At 39.4% G+C, this 18,459-nt stretch overlaps 3 protein-coding genes across 5 annotated transcripts in view; 2 read left to right on the forward strand and 1 right to left on the reverse strand.

Moving 5' to 3' along the window:
* The window catches only part of kdm6a (lysine (K)-specific demethylase 6A), a 41,000-nt gene extending 37,913 nt beyond the window's left edge, over window positions 1-3,087 (reverse strand). For 2 of the 3 annotated variants that reach the window (XM_016681402.1, XM_007571399.2), the window contains exons 1-2: window positions 2,265-3,085; window positions 2,060-2,123 (exon numbers count right to left, since the gene is read on the reverse strand). In XM_016681402.1, the coding sequence (XP_016536888.1) occupies window positions 2,060-2,123; window positions 2,265-2,422 (222 nt within the window). In that variant the 5' untranslated portion in view covers window positions 2,423-3,085. Of the gene's footprint in view, window positions 1-2,059; window positions 2,124-2,264 lie in introns of all 3 variants that reach the window. The other variant, XM_007571400.2, reaches the window with a different exon arrangement.
* A 1,344-nt stretch (window positions 3,088-4,431) lies between these two features.
* On the forward strand, window positions 4,432-8,518 carry fundc1 (FUN14 domain containing 1). Its single transcript, XM_007571402.2, has 5 exons — window positions 4,432-4,643; window positions 5,047-5,200; window positions 5,746-5,821; window positions 5,898-6,026; window positions 7,774-8,518. Exons 1-5 carry the CDS (start codon window positions 4,625-4,627, stop codon window positions 7,849-7,851), a joined length of 456 nt encoding a protein of 151 aa, XP_007571464.2. The 5' UTR covers window positions 4,432-4,624; the 3' UTR covers window positions 7,852-8,518.
* A 956-nt stretch (window positions 8,519-9,474) lies between these two features.
* Window positions 9,475-18,459, forward strand: part of efhc2 (EF-hand domain (C-terminal) containing 2) — a 17,138-nt gene continuing 8,153 nt past the window's right edge. The window contains exons 1-9 of the mRNA XM_016681401.1: window positions 9,475-9,616; window positions 10,438-10,623; window positions 11,715-11,865; window positions 11,994-12,217; window positions 13,204-13,455; window positions 14,288-14,395; window positions 15,201-15,339; window positions 15,962-16,127; window positions 17,520-17,662. Of these exons, the coding sequence (XP_016536887.1) occupies window positions 9,575-9,616; window positions 10,438-10,623; window positions 11,715-11,865; window positions 11,994-12,217; window positions 13,204-13,455; window positions 14,288-14,395; window positions 15,201-15,339; window positions 15,962-16,127; window positions 17,520-17,662 (1,411 nt within the window). The 5' untranslated portion in view covers window positions 9,475-9,574. The remainder of the gene's footprint in view (window positions 9,617-10,437; window positions 10,624-11,714; window positions 11,866-11,993; window positions 12,218-13,203; window positions 13,456-14,287; window positions 14,396-15,200; window positions 15,340-15,961; window positions 16,128-17,519; window positions 17,663-18,459) is intronic.

Raw genomic sequence — 18,459 nt, forward strand, 5'->3', positions numbered from 1 at the left:
TCAATGTACAAACCTTGGCCAAGCCTTGCAAGCATTTGGTGTAAAAGGCCATTTTCAATAGATTGGAAACAATCGAGCCGCTTTTCCCCAAACGCGGAAGCTGAGGTGCAAAGAGTCCATTGATTATTGTGACAATCTGATTTTTAATAAAAGGTAGATTCTGCAGATTTTCCATTTAACCACGTAAGCTATTTTATACGATATTATATGTCCATCAAGACACAGCAAATAAATTATTTTTTTAAATAAGGAAAACATGATTAATTTAGTAAATTATTATGAAATTAATCAAGTAATCAGATTTTTTTTAAATGTATATTCTGCAGCTTTCTTCATTTATCCAATGAGTCATTTGCAGCTAATAACTTATAGCACAACCATGTAACTATGTTACCTTCAGTGGTAAAAATGCTATGTGTGTCCAATATGACTTAAAAGAAATGTTATTTCATAATCACAACATTGTTCCTCTAGTAACCCTTTAACAATGTTTTCACCAGAGTTGCACTGAAAAGTAGCTCCTATAATGAGCTCAGCAGATGTGCAGTTTCACCAGGTTTTTGCTAATTGCTATTGGATAGTCTAGAGGAGCTGAGAGCAGGCGGGCTACTCTGTAATACAGAAGCTTCAAAACTGCAGCTCTGAGGAGGAGTTGCACTTCAAAGGCAGCGCTCAGTCCAAGCAGGTGTTTTGCACAGCTTTAATGGTTGCCATGGGAGATTAAAACCGCTCTCAAATATGCATGAAAGAATCATGGCAATACTCCAGGTAAATAATGCTGCCCCTTTAAGATTAAATTGTAATTCATGTTACAATGAATTGCACCTGTGAATGCACCTGTATGTGTTCCTGGATGACATTTTAAGTTCATCTAATGCCGTTTTAAATGCTCCCACTTGTTTTGACATTACGACACTTTGGAAAGTGTTGCCAACATGCCTTCTAAACCCTTGGATACATTGTCCCCCTGCTATGTCTCCACCTCCAGTGAGCCACATGTTGAACAAACAGTCCGCACGGGCAGTTTTATGGCAGAAACACGGACTGTAATAACACAGGCTTTGTGTGTGTTCACCAAGCAGTGCACATTTACTCCGTCTGGCGCTCCCGGCTTCCGCTCTAATCACTCATCTTTGTTATAAACACTGGACGCCCTCGTCGTGATTATCTCTCATGCGAATGAAGGTTAGCCTAGCCGCTGCAGCTACCTAGCTAACTAGCTAGGGCAGCAAACCTTTTCTGGGTATTTTCTTCCCTCCCCCGCCATCTTGGGCGACGCGAAGCAGCCATTATTTTTTTGCAACCTTAACACAAGGCATGCAGTTTCAGCCCAAAATGTCAAAACCGACGTTAAAAAAGGGGGATGCATACGTGCGAGTGCAAACGGGTGTACACCGCTGGACGGTTAGCCACTGCATGCTAACCGGAGAGAGAGAGCTGACGCACAAACTCTGGCTTGCCGTTTCATCGGCTTGTTTTGTGCCACCCGAATATTGCTGCTAACTTGGAAACTATTATCACAAAAACACACGCAAACTGTTAGGTTTGTGTCTTCGTGCCGCTCTGTAATTCACTTTAGCAACATAAACACAAAAGTTATCACAATTTCCCTGTTGAGAAACGGGGCGCTTGTCTGCATATGTAACAAACTCAAAAAAGTAACAGCAGGTGTGAAGGTAATACGATTTGCCATGCTTATGATGCACACGATATGGTTGGGCTGTCGCTATATAATGCGACCGTAAAAGCTGAACCGATGACACCTCTGTTAGGGCGGAGATGCGTTCAGTTTCACCGTAAAACAGCGTTGTCTCTGTTATCTAAGGTGCGTTTCACAACGATGTAAGCCTGCCGCTGCGTTATATCCCTGGAATAACTCTGCTTCTACAGGCGGTTGCTGGCTCAGCTTTAAAGTTGGGAATGAAATTGAAGGCCAGGATGCACTCATACACGTAGAGCGGCGTTGGGAGGTCTGTACCATTCGTTTCAGGTGGGATATGTGTCTCATCAGAGGAGATAGCGGCCAGAGGCGGCTGTGAGACTGCTTTTAGTGGCATACCTTTAACAGCAAGGCCTTCGTTCTGGCGCCATCTTCTTGAAGCCCATGAAATCCAAACAGTGAACTGCAAGTAAAGGACAGACAACGGTTCCGTGTTACTTAGTGGGGGGAGCGATCATGTTGTTACCAACTTCACTAGTAAAAGCTACAGAACAACAGAAAAAATACACGCGAATAAGACTGTTCTTGCAGTTAGGCATCTAACCTGTCAATTCCGACCAGGCTCTCCTTTTCCTGTGCTGTTAGCTTCGGAAAGTCCTCTTCGATTTCAGTCGCTTTTCCCGACGCCATTTTCTCCTCGTCATTAGCAGCAACGCCGAGGCTCCGGGCAGCGGCCGTGAGCGACAGTCCGCACGATTTCATGGCGAGAGACCGAGAGGGGGAGCGGGACCGGGCGACTCCGGCGGAACTCGGCAGCAGCGGGACCGTCGCACACCTATCCAGGGTTAAAACGGGGCGTAGCGTGATTCTTGCCAAATCCTCAAGGAAGCGATCCTTTCAAGTTCCCCTCCGCGCTCTTCATTGTACGTCAAAACAGTGCGCGTATTCCAGTCCCGGTTTATGCATGGAGTTGGCGTAATGTGGGGCCAGAAGTGAGAAAGTTGTTTGATAAGCTCGCAAACTTCCCCCCAACCAGCGGCTCAAAGTTGTTGTAATTGTGTCACATAGGCAAACGCACGCCGCCACCGTCGGCACGCCCTCCACTCCGTGTGGCCAATCAGCGGCGTTCCTCCGCGGTCACATGAGGGCCTTCAGTTGATGGGTCGCGAACACGCGCACGCACACATCAAAACGTGCTCAGACGGCCCGCCTCGTGCCGCGCGATTGGGCTTTCTCATTGTATTATGATTACGTAACCGAATTTTCCCTGATTCCTATTGGTCAACGCAGTTGTCGGTCTGGTCAAGGATATTTGTTGCAACGTTGCACATGGACTTTTTGATAAATACCCCCCCAAAAAAAGGAAAAAGAAAAAGACATCCAAATTACACACTGAGACAGGTTGTAAACATATAAATAATCTGAACACTCTTCACCCCCAAAAAGCAGAAAATATGTTGTACCTTATTTTCAATTTTATTGAAATTACTGGACCTCTTTTGTAAATGTTCCAATTAATATGGTTTATTTGCCGTTTTGGCTTTCTTTATTGGAAGCCCCAGACAAAAGATACAAAAAAGGTTAGTTAGTTAGTTAGTTAGTTAGTTAGTTAGTTAGATAGATAGATAGATAGATAGATAGACTACAACCTAACGTTTGCAACTTTCATTCAGTTTATTAGCTTTTAAATGCATCTCCTATTTGGCAGGACGTTGTAGTACAATCATTTTTTGCAGCCAGAATTGAAGAGATATTTTTGAAATCTTAACATTCTTAAAATGTAACTGTAATCCTGGAAATTTAATGCAGTTACTTTTAAGATAGCTATAATGTTGTTTTTACTCTTCACTTTACATGGTCAGAAGGTCTAAGCATAAATGTGTCAAAAGATATCTGAAAGCTCTTTCTCTATATGTATGTAACTAAATGTAATTTAAGTTACATTTAAGGTCATCCTAATAAGTTTCTACTGTTTACAACTAAGGATATTCCAGATTACATTGGCTATATCTGAAATAGATTTTCATTATGTATATTTGAAATAAGAAATGTAAACTAAAAATTAAACATTATTGTTTAATAATAATGTTTAATTATTATTAAACAATAATAATTAAATATTATTGTTTATAGCCACAATATTTGTTCTAAACACCACATATGTTCTTATGGATATATTGAGCTGATTCTTTCTGTCAATTAAGATCATTTTAACATAAATATATAAAGATCATGCATATAGAAACTTTTTAAAATACATACAGTATGTTTTCAAAAGAACATGACCAGGCAGTAGATCTCTTTATGAAAAGGGTTTCCCAAATCCGCTGCTGTTCACAATTGCAAGTGTGAGCAGCAGTGAACAGTGTGTAATAATGTGCTGGTTTGAATACAAAGCTGATTTTTCTACCGGGTAAAGGTTCAGGGATGGCTGAATTTATTGAAAGAAAAAACATGTACATCTAAAAAAAAAAGAAGTGGCAGTAAAAAAAAATGAAAAAGAACGGAGAAAGGCTCTGTATCTGAATTATCTTGTTTATTTAATGATGTTGTGATTACACCTGACTTTGTGGACTCATTGGTAACAACCATAAATGGCAAACTTACTCAATAAGATTCCGTAAAATGTTCTTTTTTCCCCATCTGCTATTTACTGTGTTGTAACTTGTAAGGAAGACGACCATAGACCCGACGAAAAAGGACTTTTGACTTAAAAAAAAAAGCAGAAAGAATTCTGAGATAAAAGTCAGATTACTTTTTTTTCCAGGGAGGCTGAAGCCGTTCTGTATGTACCTTGTGTATTGCCTCAGTAAGTCAACCCAAGCTATTTCCATTCCGCTCCGTGTGATAGAGGACATGTCTCCGAAGGGACGCAGACAGACTTATCCCTCTTTTTCTCCGTCCAATTTATGCAAATGACGGCGGACGCGCAGGAATCTGGGGGACAGCCCAGCACACTCCAAAATGGCGAACCGCAACAAGGGTAAGCGCGTCTAATGAAACAAACGGTCTTCGTGTCTGTAGCTAAACTCGAGAACATTCTCCGAGCGTCACTCAAACATTTTCCAAGTCTGTTCACTGTTGTCCTACAGCTGTACACGGTGGAAGCCATGTTTCCTGTAGCAGTAACTTTCTTTTTCAGCCGCTAGCTCCACCTGTCTGAAGCTAACGCTACCCTCCTCAGGCCGGAGAACTTCACAGAGTTCAGAAAGCAGCCTTCCTGCCGTCTGCTGTCTCTCTATACCTCACATCATTCTTACTGCAACATTCGAGCTAATTCACTTCACCACACCTGAATAACAGCGCCCAGGGAGCTGCATTGAGTTGAGGTCTTGGTAGCTGCTCTTTGCTACCTGATGCTAACTGTGTGCATTTTCCACATAAAGATGTTGAAGAGGAAATCTACGACAAGGTCGTGGATCTGACGGAGTACGCCAAGCGGCAGCGATGGTGGAACCGCCTATTCGGGAAGAACTCCGGGCCCGTAGCGGAGAAGTACTCCGTGGCCACACAGATTGCAATAGGAGGAGTGAGTGGATGGTAAATATTTACCTTCCTAACGCACCGTGCTGCCTTCAGGGGCCGCGTGTTATCCGTGCTGCTCAGCTTTCCAAGGTTAAACGCACGCCTACATCCGGTAATGTCCGTGGAAAAAACGGTCCACTGAATTTGTTAAATAAATCTAAACAAAATCCTAATGGCGTTGATGTAATTAATGGAACTTTTTTCTTCCAGACAAGCAGTGGATAACGTTTTTTTTTATATATATAGGCTTTACAACATTTTAAGAGACAGTTAATCCCTTTAAGATGCAGTATGTAAATTTTATTTTAAAATATATATATGTTTTTTTTTTTTTACATAATATGTGCTTCCTGCCCATATTCACGCCCACACACCAATTGGAGATGGACCAAACTTTGCTAGAACCGAACCAGACATTAACCAGCTAGACTGAGACCTGACAATGGAGAAGAAGCTTTAGTTTCCCAATGAACAAATACAAAGCTGTTTCACATTTCTTCCTGAGGCAGAAACTGTCATTTAATTTGAACCCCCTTGCTGTTGTGTATGTTTGGCTTTAGGTGCGCAGGTTATCTCTTCCAGAAGGTGGGGAAGGTTGCTGCCACAGCCGTAGGTGGAGGTCTTCTGTTGCTGCAGGTATTGTTGCACCTCTGTTTGTCTTGGAACATCTCAAGCTCTCGCTTCTGTTTCACTGGCCCGACTCTGCTTTCAGATAGCCAATAACAGCGGCTACGTCCAGGTGGACTGGAAGAGGGTGGAGAAGGACGTGAACAAAGCTAAGAAGCAGCTAAAGAAGGGAACAGATCAAGCAGTCCCAGAGCTAAACACATTCATGGAAAAGGTGAGGTTCAAGGGAGATTGGAAATGAGAATTATCTGGTTCTTCAAAATTAAGCCGCTGGGACTTTCCTGCTAAAAGCAAACTAGAGTACGTCCTCCATTATTTCAGATGTTAGCTTTCTCTTTGGATTTAATTTCGGGCAAACAGTTGCCACATTTTTACATCAACATCAAATATTTAAGAGAAATTTGGGCATTCTGATGTTCAGAAGTCATAAATTTGTAAAAAAAAATAAATAAATAATAATAATAAAGAAGTGTTTTTTATGATTAAAGGCTTAACTACTTCATATTAAGGGGGCAGTATTATTTAAAGTTGACTGTTTTGAGCTTTACATCATGTCATAATGTTATTTCCTCTTCAACAATATACCTACCTGAAGTGTTGCCTTGATTCTTTGATGCATGTTTGAGAAATCATTTTATCTCCATGGCAACCATGCAGCTGTGCAAAAGGCCTGGTTGAACCTAGCGCTGCCTTCCAGGACGAAGCTCCTCCTCAGAGTTTCCAAGTTTCTGAGCTTCTGTCTCAGAGCTGTCGTATTTTCAACTAATTCAAAGACGAAAAGGAGTCGGATGGATTATTCAGATTAACTTTAGTGAATAAAAGAGATGAACGAATCATACATAATGTGATATACGAGTGTAGGAACTCGGCTAACAAAGTTCTTTCTGGGGGAAAAAACCCCTCCAAATTTTCTTCTGCGTCTAACTTTAAGTTCTTCTTCTAGCTTTAAAGCATCATGGGATATATAGTCCATTCCGTTGAAGGTCCACAAATAGTCCATTTTGAACCAGATACCAACTATCAAATGCTTACTAAATCTATGGCATAACAATTACAGCTCAAATAGTTACTTATATTAAACTATAATGTCCTAAATAATAAGTCATAAACAAATCCTGGTTAAACCCAAAACAAATTCTCAGCAGAGCAGCCGTCGCCCACGACTCCCCCGCTCAGCTGCTTCAGCCTGGTGGAACTACACATGTGCTGAGCTCGTTACACAGTTTAAGGGGTAGTTTTATCAATATATTTAGTTACAACTGGATCTGAATTGTGAGTACATTCAAGATGTTGTGGCTCAAAATAAAAATGAGTTTGACCCCCGTGCTTTAAATCATTCTCTTTTTTTTTTTCTTGCAAATTTACAGTGTGATTTACATTGAATGTCTTTGCTTTTTTTTCTTGTATGTATGTCAAATGAATGTAGAAATTTCAGATTTTTTTTGCCAAAAATATACTCCTTTGTAGCTTCCTTATAATTATTATTTTATCTACAAATGAATCTAATGCTCCATTGCAGCTTAGTGATATGTTTCTGTCTGATTATGATGCAACTTCTGGAGTTTTGTTTTTAAATAAATTGAATTTGTTTCACATTGACGATATAGGGAAATGTGTTTCATGTGTGAAATAAGATAATTATTTCACTATAAAGCGTTTCAATGCAAAAATAGATCAAATGAAAGCTTATCACTTTCTTATGCATTACTTCATGTTTGTCCGTTACATAAAATCCAGCTGAAATTCAGTGAAATTTACAGTGTCGAAACATGTGAAGGGTCTGTACTTTAACAGAACCACGCTCATTAAAAGATCCAAACCATGCCTTTAAAGAGACAGCAGCGCAACTTAACAGTTCGGCTGAGTTCCCCTTGTTTGACGTGACGTCTGCATTTCCTTTTCATTTTTGTCTCCTCTAAGCCTTGAAGCTGATTTTGAACATCATTTCTGTGTTTTTTCAGTCCACAGAGTTTGTGAAGAAGAACATCGTCGTCACCGGCGGTTTCGTGGGAGGGTTCCTGCTCGGCCTGGCGTCTTAGGGTGTGCCAAAGCAGAAGAGTCTGCGTCCCTCTGTCTTTACAAAATCATGGTTAATCGTTATTGCAGGGATTCTGAATTTTTTTCGGCAGCAAGCAGCCAGTTTCAGTTAAGCTTCCAGATATGTTTTTTTAAGCTGCACACCATTTTGTCTCTGAAACTGTGCAACCACATCAATATACTGTCAGTGGGAAAGTCAGGCTTCATATCGGGCTGAATCTGATCTTTTACGGTATGTAGGCTTAGGCTTAAAGCTGAAGAACGCGGAGGCTTTCTAAATATTATTTTCTATTTATTTGAACCAAACTGAATTTGTTCCAGAAGGAAAACACATGCACTGTTTATGCCAGACATTGGGTGGCTAATTACCTTTTTTTAAAAATTCACATTAAGGTTTCAATCAATGCCAGTGTTGTAATTTATAAATCGAAACATAACAATCTTTATACTAAAATCTTGAATGTTATTAAGTGCTGATGGATGTGGGAATTGCATTGCCTTCTTCAGAGGTATGAAATGGGTTACATCTGCCACACTAGCATCTCATTTTTATATATATATATATATATATGTATGTATTGTTGAGCGTAGAAATAATGTCTATAATGATGGTACTGGGAGACCGTGGATTGCTTACTCTTCAAGGAAATAAAAATTATGTCAAATGTTTGCATTTGTCTGTTTTTTGTTGTTTAACCTAAAAGTGGAGGACAAAGTAAAGTACAAGTCCTTTTCATTGACACAAAACAGTCAGTCACAACATAGGTTATGTCTTATGAACTGTAGAGGTGGGCAAATTGGATTCAAAATTATTTTGACAACAATATACCAGAGTTCTTAAGTTATTTATTGATCCTCATTGAACAGTAAGGGGGGTAAAGTAAAATTAACAATCCTGACTGTGGGCTGTTTGGGGGATTTTTTTAAAACATTAATTTGACTTTATGGTCATAATAAATAAGATTTCTTATGGTAATTTGTCACGATAAATGATAAACAGTACATGCCCAACCCGAATGAACTGTATGTAAACGTTCAACTCAATTGGGGGGTAATATATTCCAACTATATTATCATTACTGTACAATGTCAGTTTGGTGATGTAGTCCAAGTTACCAGTCTCAATGTTGACCAGCAATATCAGGAACAGGATTTTATTGTTATCATGCAAACCCAGCTGCTGTGGCTGTGGACGGTTCTCACATGCAGTACTCAGGTTTTTTGTTCTTAGTGAACATTACGTCTAATTTCTTTAAAGTTTATCCAGCTCGTTTTCCGTGGTTGCAACTCACACACTCTGCTGCTCTTCCCACAATATTCCGTTACAACTGTGCATCTGTAAAGGGTTCATTGCCAGGGAGCATCATTATAAACCATAAGTAACATTTTCTTTAACGTTTCTGTATTGCAGAAGCTCTACAAGACACATAAACCCACTATCCTGAAAAGCAGAAACATTTAAACTGACCGCCTTAGGCGAGTACATAACAATTAGCGTAAAAAGTCGAAAACAACCAACAGCCAAATAATTCACTATGATAATGTCTGATTTATGTTTTTTCGCTAAGTCCATTAATTTTAAATGTAGGCGTTTCGCCATATTTTCTCCCTCGCGTTGCTAGGAGACGCTCCTAACAAAAAGCGCTTCCTTGGCAACCTTCACCATTTGTAACTTTAGAGTAGTCGGTAAAGTGAAACATTTTGAAGTTTGTTTTTTTTTTCATAATGGCTCTACCGCTTATGCCCGGAAACTCACCCAATGCCCAGGTAAGAGTTCAGTCAGCATTTATCTAACAGACTAGCTCAGCTATGTTAGTTTTTTTTTATATAGAGCTGCGTTGCGTAGAAGCGGCGTTGCTACGTTGGGTCTTATTTGTTCCTTTTTGTAGGCACAATGGTTCTGGTTGAATCGTTGCATGTGTACACAGCTATTCCCTCTGGTTATGGATGCGGTGTAAAGTATAGAGCAGGAATGATTTCTGCTCTTAAACTTTCGGACAGTTGTTAAGGCGTAACTATGGCAACTGTCCAGGTCAAATAACTATGTGTAATATATTCAATTCAAATATCTTTATTTATCCCCGAGGTGCTATTTGAAAATATCCTTTCATATTATGGGCCCAGCATTCTTCCGTTGCGTCACTCTGCTGCAACAAACGATTTTTATTGTCTCCAGTATCGTCGCCATCCACCGCCACGCTTTGAAGATGCTTAAATGACATGAATTGTGACATTTAACTTCTCTTTAGGATGAATCAAGTATTTTAGAATTTCACTTGAATTTTTCGAAAACAAGTCATATATAAAGAAATATGTGACGTCATGTTTTTTTTCCATATACATCAACAAGTGAAGGTAACATGTTGTGCTATAAAATTACACTATGTGCCAGGAAAATACATAGTACTGCCCCTTTAAGAAGCCATTTGAAATGAAGAACTATGCATGTGGTTACTCTGCACGATATTCTTAAATCACTGTGTACTGACAGTAAAATAGTATGGAAAAAAAAAAAAAAGATCATTTTTTGATAGCCTCCATCTTGAATCCGTCATGATAGATCCTGGTCTGTCTCCTCTGTGCCACAGCTAAAGAAAGAGAGATTTCACAAATCCCAGCATTTCATCGTTTACGGTGGAGGTATGGTGCTGGACCTGGAGAAGCCGGGTATCGGAGGAGAGCCTTTAGTCGGCCAGAAGTTTCTACCAAAATATTCTGTGTATCCCAAAGGAGAGGGCAGTGACCTGCCTTCATGGGTTGCTTTTGACAAACAGGTAAAACTGACTGGACTCAGTTCCTCTGTTATGGATGCAAAAACAGCTAATAATATGGCTAATAGTATATTTTTTTATAACACCTTTTACCAAATCAAGTCAGTGATTTGATCACTTTAAGCTCAAATAACACAATCGTGAATTTCTATGAACTTCATTGGGATTATGTGTGACTGATCAAAACAGAGTCAGGAATTTTGGTGATAAGTGTTATTTGAAATTCTTTAAAGTTTGACGTCCATACACTGCAAAAAGACAAAATCTTATCAAGTATTTTTGGACTAATTTCTAGTGCAAATATCTATGTATTCTTGAAATAAGGCCGTACTAAATTACAAGTACATTTTCAGCAAGTTATCAAAGCTTATTTTAAGACCACCAGTGCATGATATTGATGTAAAAAAGGGCTTTAGTTCTTCTGGCAGATCATTTCACTTATAAAATGGGTGAAATGTCTTAATGTAACTGAAATAATCTGCCAACTAGAACTTTTTCCATCAATATTAATAAATTATCTACTTAAAACAAGCTCATACGCCTGTTTAAAAGTTTCAGAGAAACTTGCCGGGAAGTTTCTTTGAAATTCATTTTGTCTTATTTGAAGTGTGCTAAGATATTTGCTCTAGACATTTTTGGGCTTTCTTTCTTTTTATCTGGTGAAAAAAAAATGAAGAAAACAACAGGAAGTGGTGACTTTAATTGAGTTTGGTACTTAATGGAAACATCACAATTGCCAAATTGTGTTTTTCAACATTTTCAGAAAATTGCCAAAGTTTTACGCACGTTAGTAATGGAAAAGCTACTAGTGAGTTACAGACAAGTCTCTAATTTACAACTTTGAAGATGAAACATTCATGATTAGTTTGTAATGGAGCAGATAAAAGGACATTTTCTAACTTGTTCTAATTGAGAACATTTTGTTAATTTTTCGGATCATGTGAGGACTTCCAGATGGTTCCCATCAGTCACTTGTCTGCTCCTCTGAATAATGCTCTGGGTTGTGAATGCTTTTGCGATACTTTATTTAAAGTGAATTTACTGTAACCAAGCAGCAGAACTACAGTGTAATTAATCCCAGCTTCTCCCTCCAGACTCTTCGTTTTGATGCTTACTTCAAGGAACCTGAATACGATGCAAAGGTCGAGACACACAGAATCAGAAAGTGTAAGATCTTCTTCTACTTGGAGGATGACACCATCCATGTGATAGAGCCGAGTTTCAAGAACAGTGGCCTCCCTCAAGGTGCCACCGACACGTCTGAAACTACCTTAGAAACCATGCACTTTCCTCACTTTCCATGGTCCAGCTGTCTAAGAGAATCACAGGTATGACAGTAAAACGGTGAATAACGTTGGTCCTCCCTGTGGCAGGAACGCTCATCCACCGGCACCGCATCCCTCTGCCTCCGCCCAACGACAACCAGTTCTACAACGTTTTCCATTTCAACATCAACAAAGACATAGTGTTTTACTCTCGCACGTTCACGGTGACCGACTGTGACTTGTTCACAAAGAACTTCCTCTCTAAACTTGGTATAACGCTGAACGAGCCAGCCACGGTGCCGGAGGACCCCTACACCAACCTCCGCCTGCAGGTAGAGCTCGTTCAGTCACATGACAAGATCAGGAAACCTCCCTCCCCTGTTTTCACAACTGAGAAATTTCTCAGTTCTATCAGTACTGAGAAATTTTAGTAACAAATGAGAATTAAACAGCAAAAACTGAAGAAGAAGAAGAATACTTGGTTAGGTATAAGGACACTTCCTGCTTTACACTCATCCAAAATAGCTAAAACTATACACAAGTGTGTCACACCCTTTCTTTCCAAAAGTAAGAGTAGACATGTGGAAGTAATATATCCAGTATTGGTTATTGGCCGTAACAACAATATTCACATCGGATATCGACCCAAATTTTCATATCGATGCATTCCTTGTTTTTGTTGTGTGAGGTTTTTATTTTCGCTTTATGGTTGTTGTGTTTTATTCTGGATATTTAAAATATCTTCCAGTTCCAGTGTACATCAGTGTGTACAGACAATCAGAAAACCATATGATTTCCCATGGAATAAGTGCGTTAGAAAATGGATTGATGGATTGCCTTGACAGAGCGAATTTGTAGTGACATGCCATTATCAACATGTTATCTGAAAATGGTTTCAAAACAACAAAATTATCACTTATAACAATAATTACGCTGCCAACAAAATTTGTTATTGTGAGATGCAGAAAACTTTGTCAAACGTCTAATTGCTAAAAGTGACCACTGTCAGAGATCGGTGGATGCTACAGGAAGTATCTTACTAAAAGTTTTTAAACCAAAGGGGGGCAGCTAAGGAGGCGTCCTAACTTCTTGCTCAGCTAGAAAACACCTTTTTTGTCGATATTTTTGTTTAATTTGTTAATACAAAGAAACTATTTTGGGGTTCTTGGCTGTCTCCAGCAGGCCTCGGCAGTCTAGACAGTGACTTAGCTTGTTTGTGCCTCTCCACATAGCGAGAAAGAAATTAGCACTGGTCTTTCAATAGCATTTTCACTACACTCCCTGATATTTTATTCATGTCCACTCATTCCCCCTTTAGCACGAGGCGAGCATGAATCCTCTTCGTCCGTACGAAAGACTGCACCCGCTCAAGCAGTTCCTAGAGAACGACGGTAAAACTCTGCGCTTCTACTGCCTCTGGGACGACACAGACAACTTGTTTGGAGATCAGCGGGAACTCGTGCTTCACTACTACCTGGCTGATGACACCATTGAGGTCATCGAGGTGATCCCGCCAAACTCCGGAAGAGTACACGTCCCCAAATTCTTACGCCGCTGCAAACTACCTAAGGTGAGGGCAAACGAAGTCAGTCATACACTTTTTTCATTACACGAGTCACATGATCAACAACTGAATGTTGCCACTGGTGTAGACCAGGAAGAAGAAGACGACGAGCAGTTGGAGGATCGTGGCGCGGCTTGTTTTCTAATGTCCTTTTAACCAGATACATTTTACTCTTTATTGAGTAATTTCTTGTTACTTTTTACCGTTACTTGAGTAAAACTATGTTGAAGTAGTTCTACTTTTATTAGAGTAGAATGTTTGGCTCCTCTACCCAGCTGTGACCATACGCATACATGTACCCAGAACATGGGTTACCACTGTTCAAGCTCCTCCTGAGTGAAAGACCTTTTCAGTACATCACAATGTAGAGAAGACAGTTTTAAGAGGGAAAGTTAAAAGGATTTTAAACGCTAAAGGGTGATTAAAGAGCCCCTCAACGTTCCAGTCTTCAATAAAAACTCATCCACGTTGTCAGGACTTCCAGTCTCCCTCAAGCATTCTGGCTTCTCCTGCGCTCTCTCGCTGAAGCCTAATTCATTTTGAAATGCAGCCATTCCTCAGTCCTGATTGTGACTGTACTTATGTGTGTAGGTGTGTGTGTGTTGACACTTATTTTGTTTGCCTCCATGCCTTTTCAGAAATTTCAGCCTTAAAGGGGTCAGCAGGATTCTCCATCAAAGGAAATTCCACTCTCTCCCACTTCCAGATCTGTTCTTCTCCCTGCTTCCCTCCGTATCTATGGAGAAAAGATTCTTACATCTGTTGTGTTAACCCTTTTTTTCTGTCTCTGGTGTGTGTGTGTGTGTGTGTGTGTGTGTGTGTCGGCGTGTCTCTGCAGAACGCTCCAGTGCAGATGAAACCCCCTGGAGCGGTGACAGCCCGGACTGTCCTCAACGTGTTTGGCACCATGAATGAAGGAAAGCACGTCGTACTGGACAGCTGTGACGTAGGTCCAGTCTCAGTAGCAGGGGGTTCGCAGGGGTGGACTGTAACAGGGTACATTTAAATGAGTACAGTTTTTTGAGTATTTTTTTAAAGGTTTTGTTGGCTCTAATGGCCTTTATTTTAAAGTAGTTTGACAGGAAGGAGGGTTATGAGAGAGGGGGAAGACATGCGGCAAATGTCACCAGGCTGGGAATCGAACCTGCGACCACCGGCATGAGGAGCACCCCAAGTTTTTTGAGTATTTTTACTCAAATTACTTTGAGTGTGTTCATAAGTTCTTCGAGGAACTTACGACTTTCGGCTAGGCTGTCAGAATAAAACATTTTGCTGGACGATAAATTGTCCCAGAGGTTATTGCGATAAACAATAATATTATTGCTTGGAGACCATTTAATATCAAAGTTCAATAAACTTAAATTTATAATGAACATTTAACTCTGAAACTGATATACATTTTAAACATCCAAAATAAATAAACAACAACAGAAACAACAAATAAAATGAATTATAAAAAAAAGAAAATGTCCTTCAAGAAAAGGGACTTGTTGAGACCAATGCATCAGACTGAAGACTTTTGTTTTTGGTAGAAAGAGAGAAAAGAGAAAATTATTGAACTCATTTTAATTTATCATGCAATGAATTGACTTAATGCTCATTGATGTAGACCTAATTTCGACTCCACTACATTTCTAGGAAGATCGTCCTACCTTTTCGCTTATCGTAGCTTTGTACTCTACAGTACTGTCATAGCCGTCTTTTGAGAAATGTAAACTGTTGCCATCCAGTTTCCTCTCGCTCTCCTGCAGATCGGAGCTGCCACTGACGAGTTCTACAAGGACTGCGACCTGGCTATAGGCAAAGAAATAAACGTTTTCGGAAGACGAGTTCTCCTCACCGACTGTGATGAATTCACCAAAGCCTACTACCGCTTCAAGTACGGCACAGGTAAGGAATCACTACTTTGTTGAGAAAGCAACCGCCTCTTTGGATAGTTTGTAGTTATTTTTACTATAGAGCTCCTGCTTTCTGCTGCATTACCTAACTCTGACCACTTGAGAGCAGTAAGTGCAAGTATTTGCAACAGCTACTATTCCATACGACTTGATTCCTTCCTGAAAGCAGTGTCACAGGCTATGTTCGCAAAAGGGGCGGGGGAGGCGGGGAGCACATATGTTTTTCGTTGTGTCTGTTGCACACCGGTTGAAACACTTTCGACATGTCGAAAGAGTTCGGCACCTCGGAGAAACCCGGGGCCCCTACGTCTGGGAGTTAAAGCCGCAGCAGGCCATACGGGGGTCCCTGCAGTTGAAAACTAAGCTTTTCCTGGATGTAGCTGCCACTCGGAGCAGGTTCTGGATTAGTCACAGTAGTAAAAAGCGAGCGCAGCCCCTACTGACAGGCCCCTGTGATGGAGGGTCCTGTCCGACTCCAAGCAGTCATAGGTCAGATCAGGGATGGATTACCTGCTTCCCCCTGGGTTGTTTCAGCTCTCTTCCAAGGTTTCTTTCTTCTTTCAAACTGTTTTGTCTTTCCTCCCTCTCTCTCTCTCTCTGCTCCTTCCTCTCAGAGGATTTCACCCCAGTCCAACACAAAGCTCCTCCAGCCCCCAAACCGCCAAGGCTTGTGCCCCCCTACAATGGCTTTGGCTCCGAGGAGGACTCGTTGGGCAACTGCCATGGCCTGATGCCCAAACCCGTCCACAAGGACTTCAAAAAATTTATGGAGAAAGACAGGTTTGGATGATTCAAAAAGTAGCAGTGAAATGAAACAGTGAAGTGTTTGCAAACGGGTGCACATCCCCTTGTACTCTTTCACATTTTGTCACATTAGAGAAGCAAATATTTGTATTTTATTATGGGTTTATATGTTATACTGCAAAACAGCAAATTATACCACGTACCTTTAGTCTAGTTTCTGGTGCAAATATCTTAGTGTTGTAGAAATAAGACAAAACTAGCCTAAAATTAACTTTTCAACAGGATATAGAAGTTTGTTTTAAGTCAGTAATTCCTTTAATATTGATTTTTTTTAAAGTGTACTAGTTCAACTGGCAGATTATTTCACTTATAACAAGTAGGAATGGGCATTTATTATATCGTTTATCATTTATTGTGATTTTAAAAAAATATTGTGATAAGGATTTTGATTTATTGTCATCATGATAAATTCCAATTAATGATGTTTAAAAAACCCCAAAACTGTTTGTATTTTTTGGATTTTTAGTTTTACTATTTTCTCCACAGTTTTTTGTCATTAAAAGTATCAGTAAATTTGAAAATATTATAAATTAAAATATAAATTTCAAAAGGCTATCTGACTTTATAATACACACATAGTCTCTAGAGCTGAATATATATTTAGTAACTACTCATTGTTATTTGTTATTGTTGTATGTTCTTATTACCTCATTTATTTAATTTTTTTTATTGTGTACTGTGCTGGGTCAAACAAAATCCCCCCTTAGGGGATCAATTAATAATAATAATAATAATAATAATAATAATAATAATAATAATAATTATTATTATTATTATTATTATTATTATATATACATACAATGTGCAGCTTAATGATACAATCACACTTCTTCAAGTAACTCATGTCCTAATAAAGCGTATTTCTTTTTAAGAGCAGTATTTGTTTGCGTATAGTTGCTGTGCCATTCAGTCACAGCCATACTAAAGTTACCTAAAAAGAAGTAATAAGGTGTTATTGTCACTTTTATTGTTATCACAATAATACCACAAATATACCGTGATAAAACCTTAAGTCCATATCGCCCACCCCTATCAACAAGCCATTTTTACCATGTTATAAGTGAAAAATTCTGCCAGTGGCATTACTCTTAGTGCTTTTGTTAATCAATAATAAGGAAATATTATTGATTATAATACCTAATAATTTCTATGTTAAGTTAAGAAATGTAACATAGAAACTACACCAAAATTACTTCATAAAATGTGTTTTTGCAGTGTAATTTTTGTCCTACTTGACAGGTAAATCGTGTTGGTCAATCCAATAATATCCCAATAAAAGAGAGTTAAGGTTGTGGTTGTAAACAGATAAAATGTGCACATGTTTGAGCAGGAAGGATTGAAACCCTGTGTTTTTTTCGGTCACTGCAGCAGTGGCCTGAACAGCAACGTGCTGAGATTCAAAGCCAGGATGATGACCACGGATCCAGTGCACAGAGGGCGGGTGTTCCTCATTACCTACTTCCTGTCTGATGACTCCTTGAGCGTGTTCGAACTGGAGCAGAAGAACTCAGGTAGGGCCGCTCGGCTCCAGAAATGCTCCCCGGCCTGGAGGTGCTAATCTTCACCTCTCCTGGTAAATGTTAAGGTCTCAGACTCCGCCTCCAGCTCCAGAATACTGTAGAAACTGACAATGCATTACAGAAACGCAAATCTTACCAAGTAATTATGGCCTAGTTCATTGTGCAAATGTCCTAGTATACTTGAAGTAAGACACAGATAACTTTTCAGCATGACGTCGGAGCTTGATTGAAGTACATTATTCCTTAATATAAAGTACTAGATCCACTGGCGGATTATTTAATCTGTTGCCAGACATTTTTCTCATGACACAAATGAAATAATCTGTCAATGGATCTAGTTCTTTTTCATCAATATTAAGGATTTATTGACTAAAAACAAGCTCCTATATCTTGCTGAAAAGTTACTTATAAGTTGAATTGTTTCAAGTGTACTAAGATATTTGCACTAAAAAGTAGACTAAAAATACCTGGTAAGATTTTTTTGCAGTGTGTCTTGGTTTCCAGCGATTTCCCTTATTGTTTTCTCCATTAGTATTTTTATGGTTAAAAACGAAATGAATGCTGGGCTGTGGGTTTGGAACAAGAGCCAAGAATTTAAAAGCATGTAAAACTGAATGTTACAAGGGGAATTTTAATTATATTTTGAGATAAAAGATAAAGATAAAAATAAATAAATAAATAGAAAAAAAACAGGCTGCCAATGCGATATAAAAAGAAACATCAAGCCAATAATCATGTAAAAAGCTGTGGTCCACTGGGAAAACGTCAATAAACGTCGTTCGTCTTGC

This window comes from Poecilia formosa, unplaced genomic scaffold, assembly GCF_000485575.1.
Source record: "Poecilia formosa unplaced genomic scaffold, Poecilia_formosa-5.1.2 Scaffold280, whole genome shotgun sequence".
Classification (NCBI taxonomy): domain Eukaryota; kingdom Metazoa; phylum Chordata; class Actinopteri; order Cyprinodontiformes; family Poeciliidae; genus Poecilia; species Poecilia formosa.

What these genes read in the sequence shown, in the direction of transcription:
- fundc1 (XM_007571402.2), top strand. An exon ending in ATAGGAGGAGTGAGTGGATG is followed by an intron (nt 5,201 to 5,745) that starts GTAAATATTTAC and finishes GTTTGGCTTTAG; the next exon opens with GTGCGCAGGTTATCTCTTCC. An exon ending in GAGGTCTTCTGTTGCTGCAG is followed by an intron (nt 5,822 to 5,897) that starts GTATTGTTGCAC and finishes CTCTGCTTTCAG; the next exon opens with ATAGCCAATAACAGCGGCTA.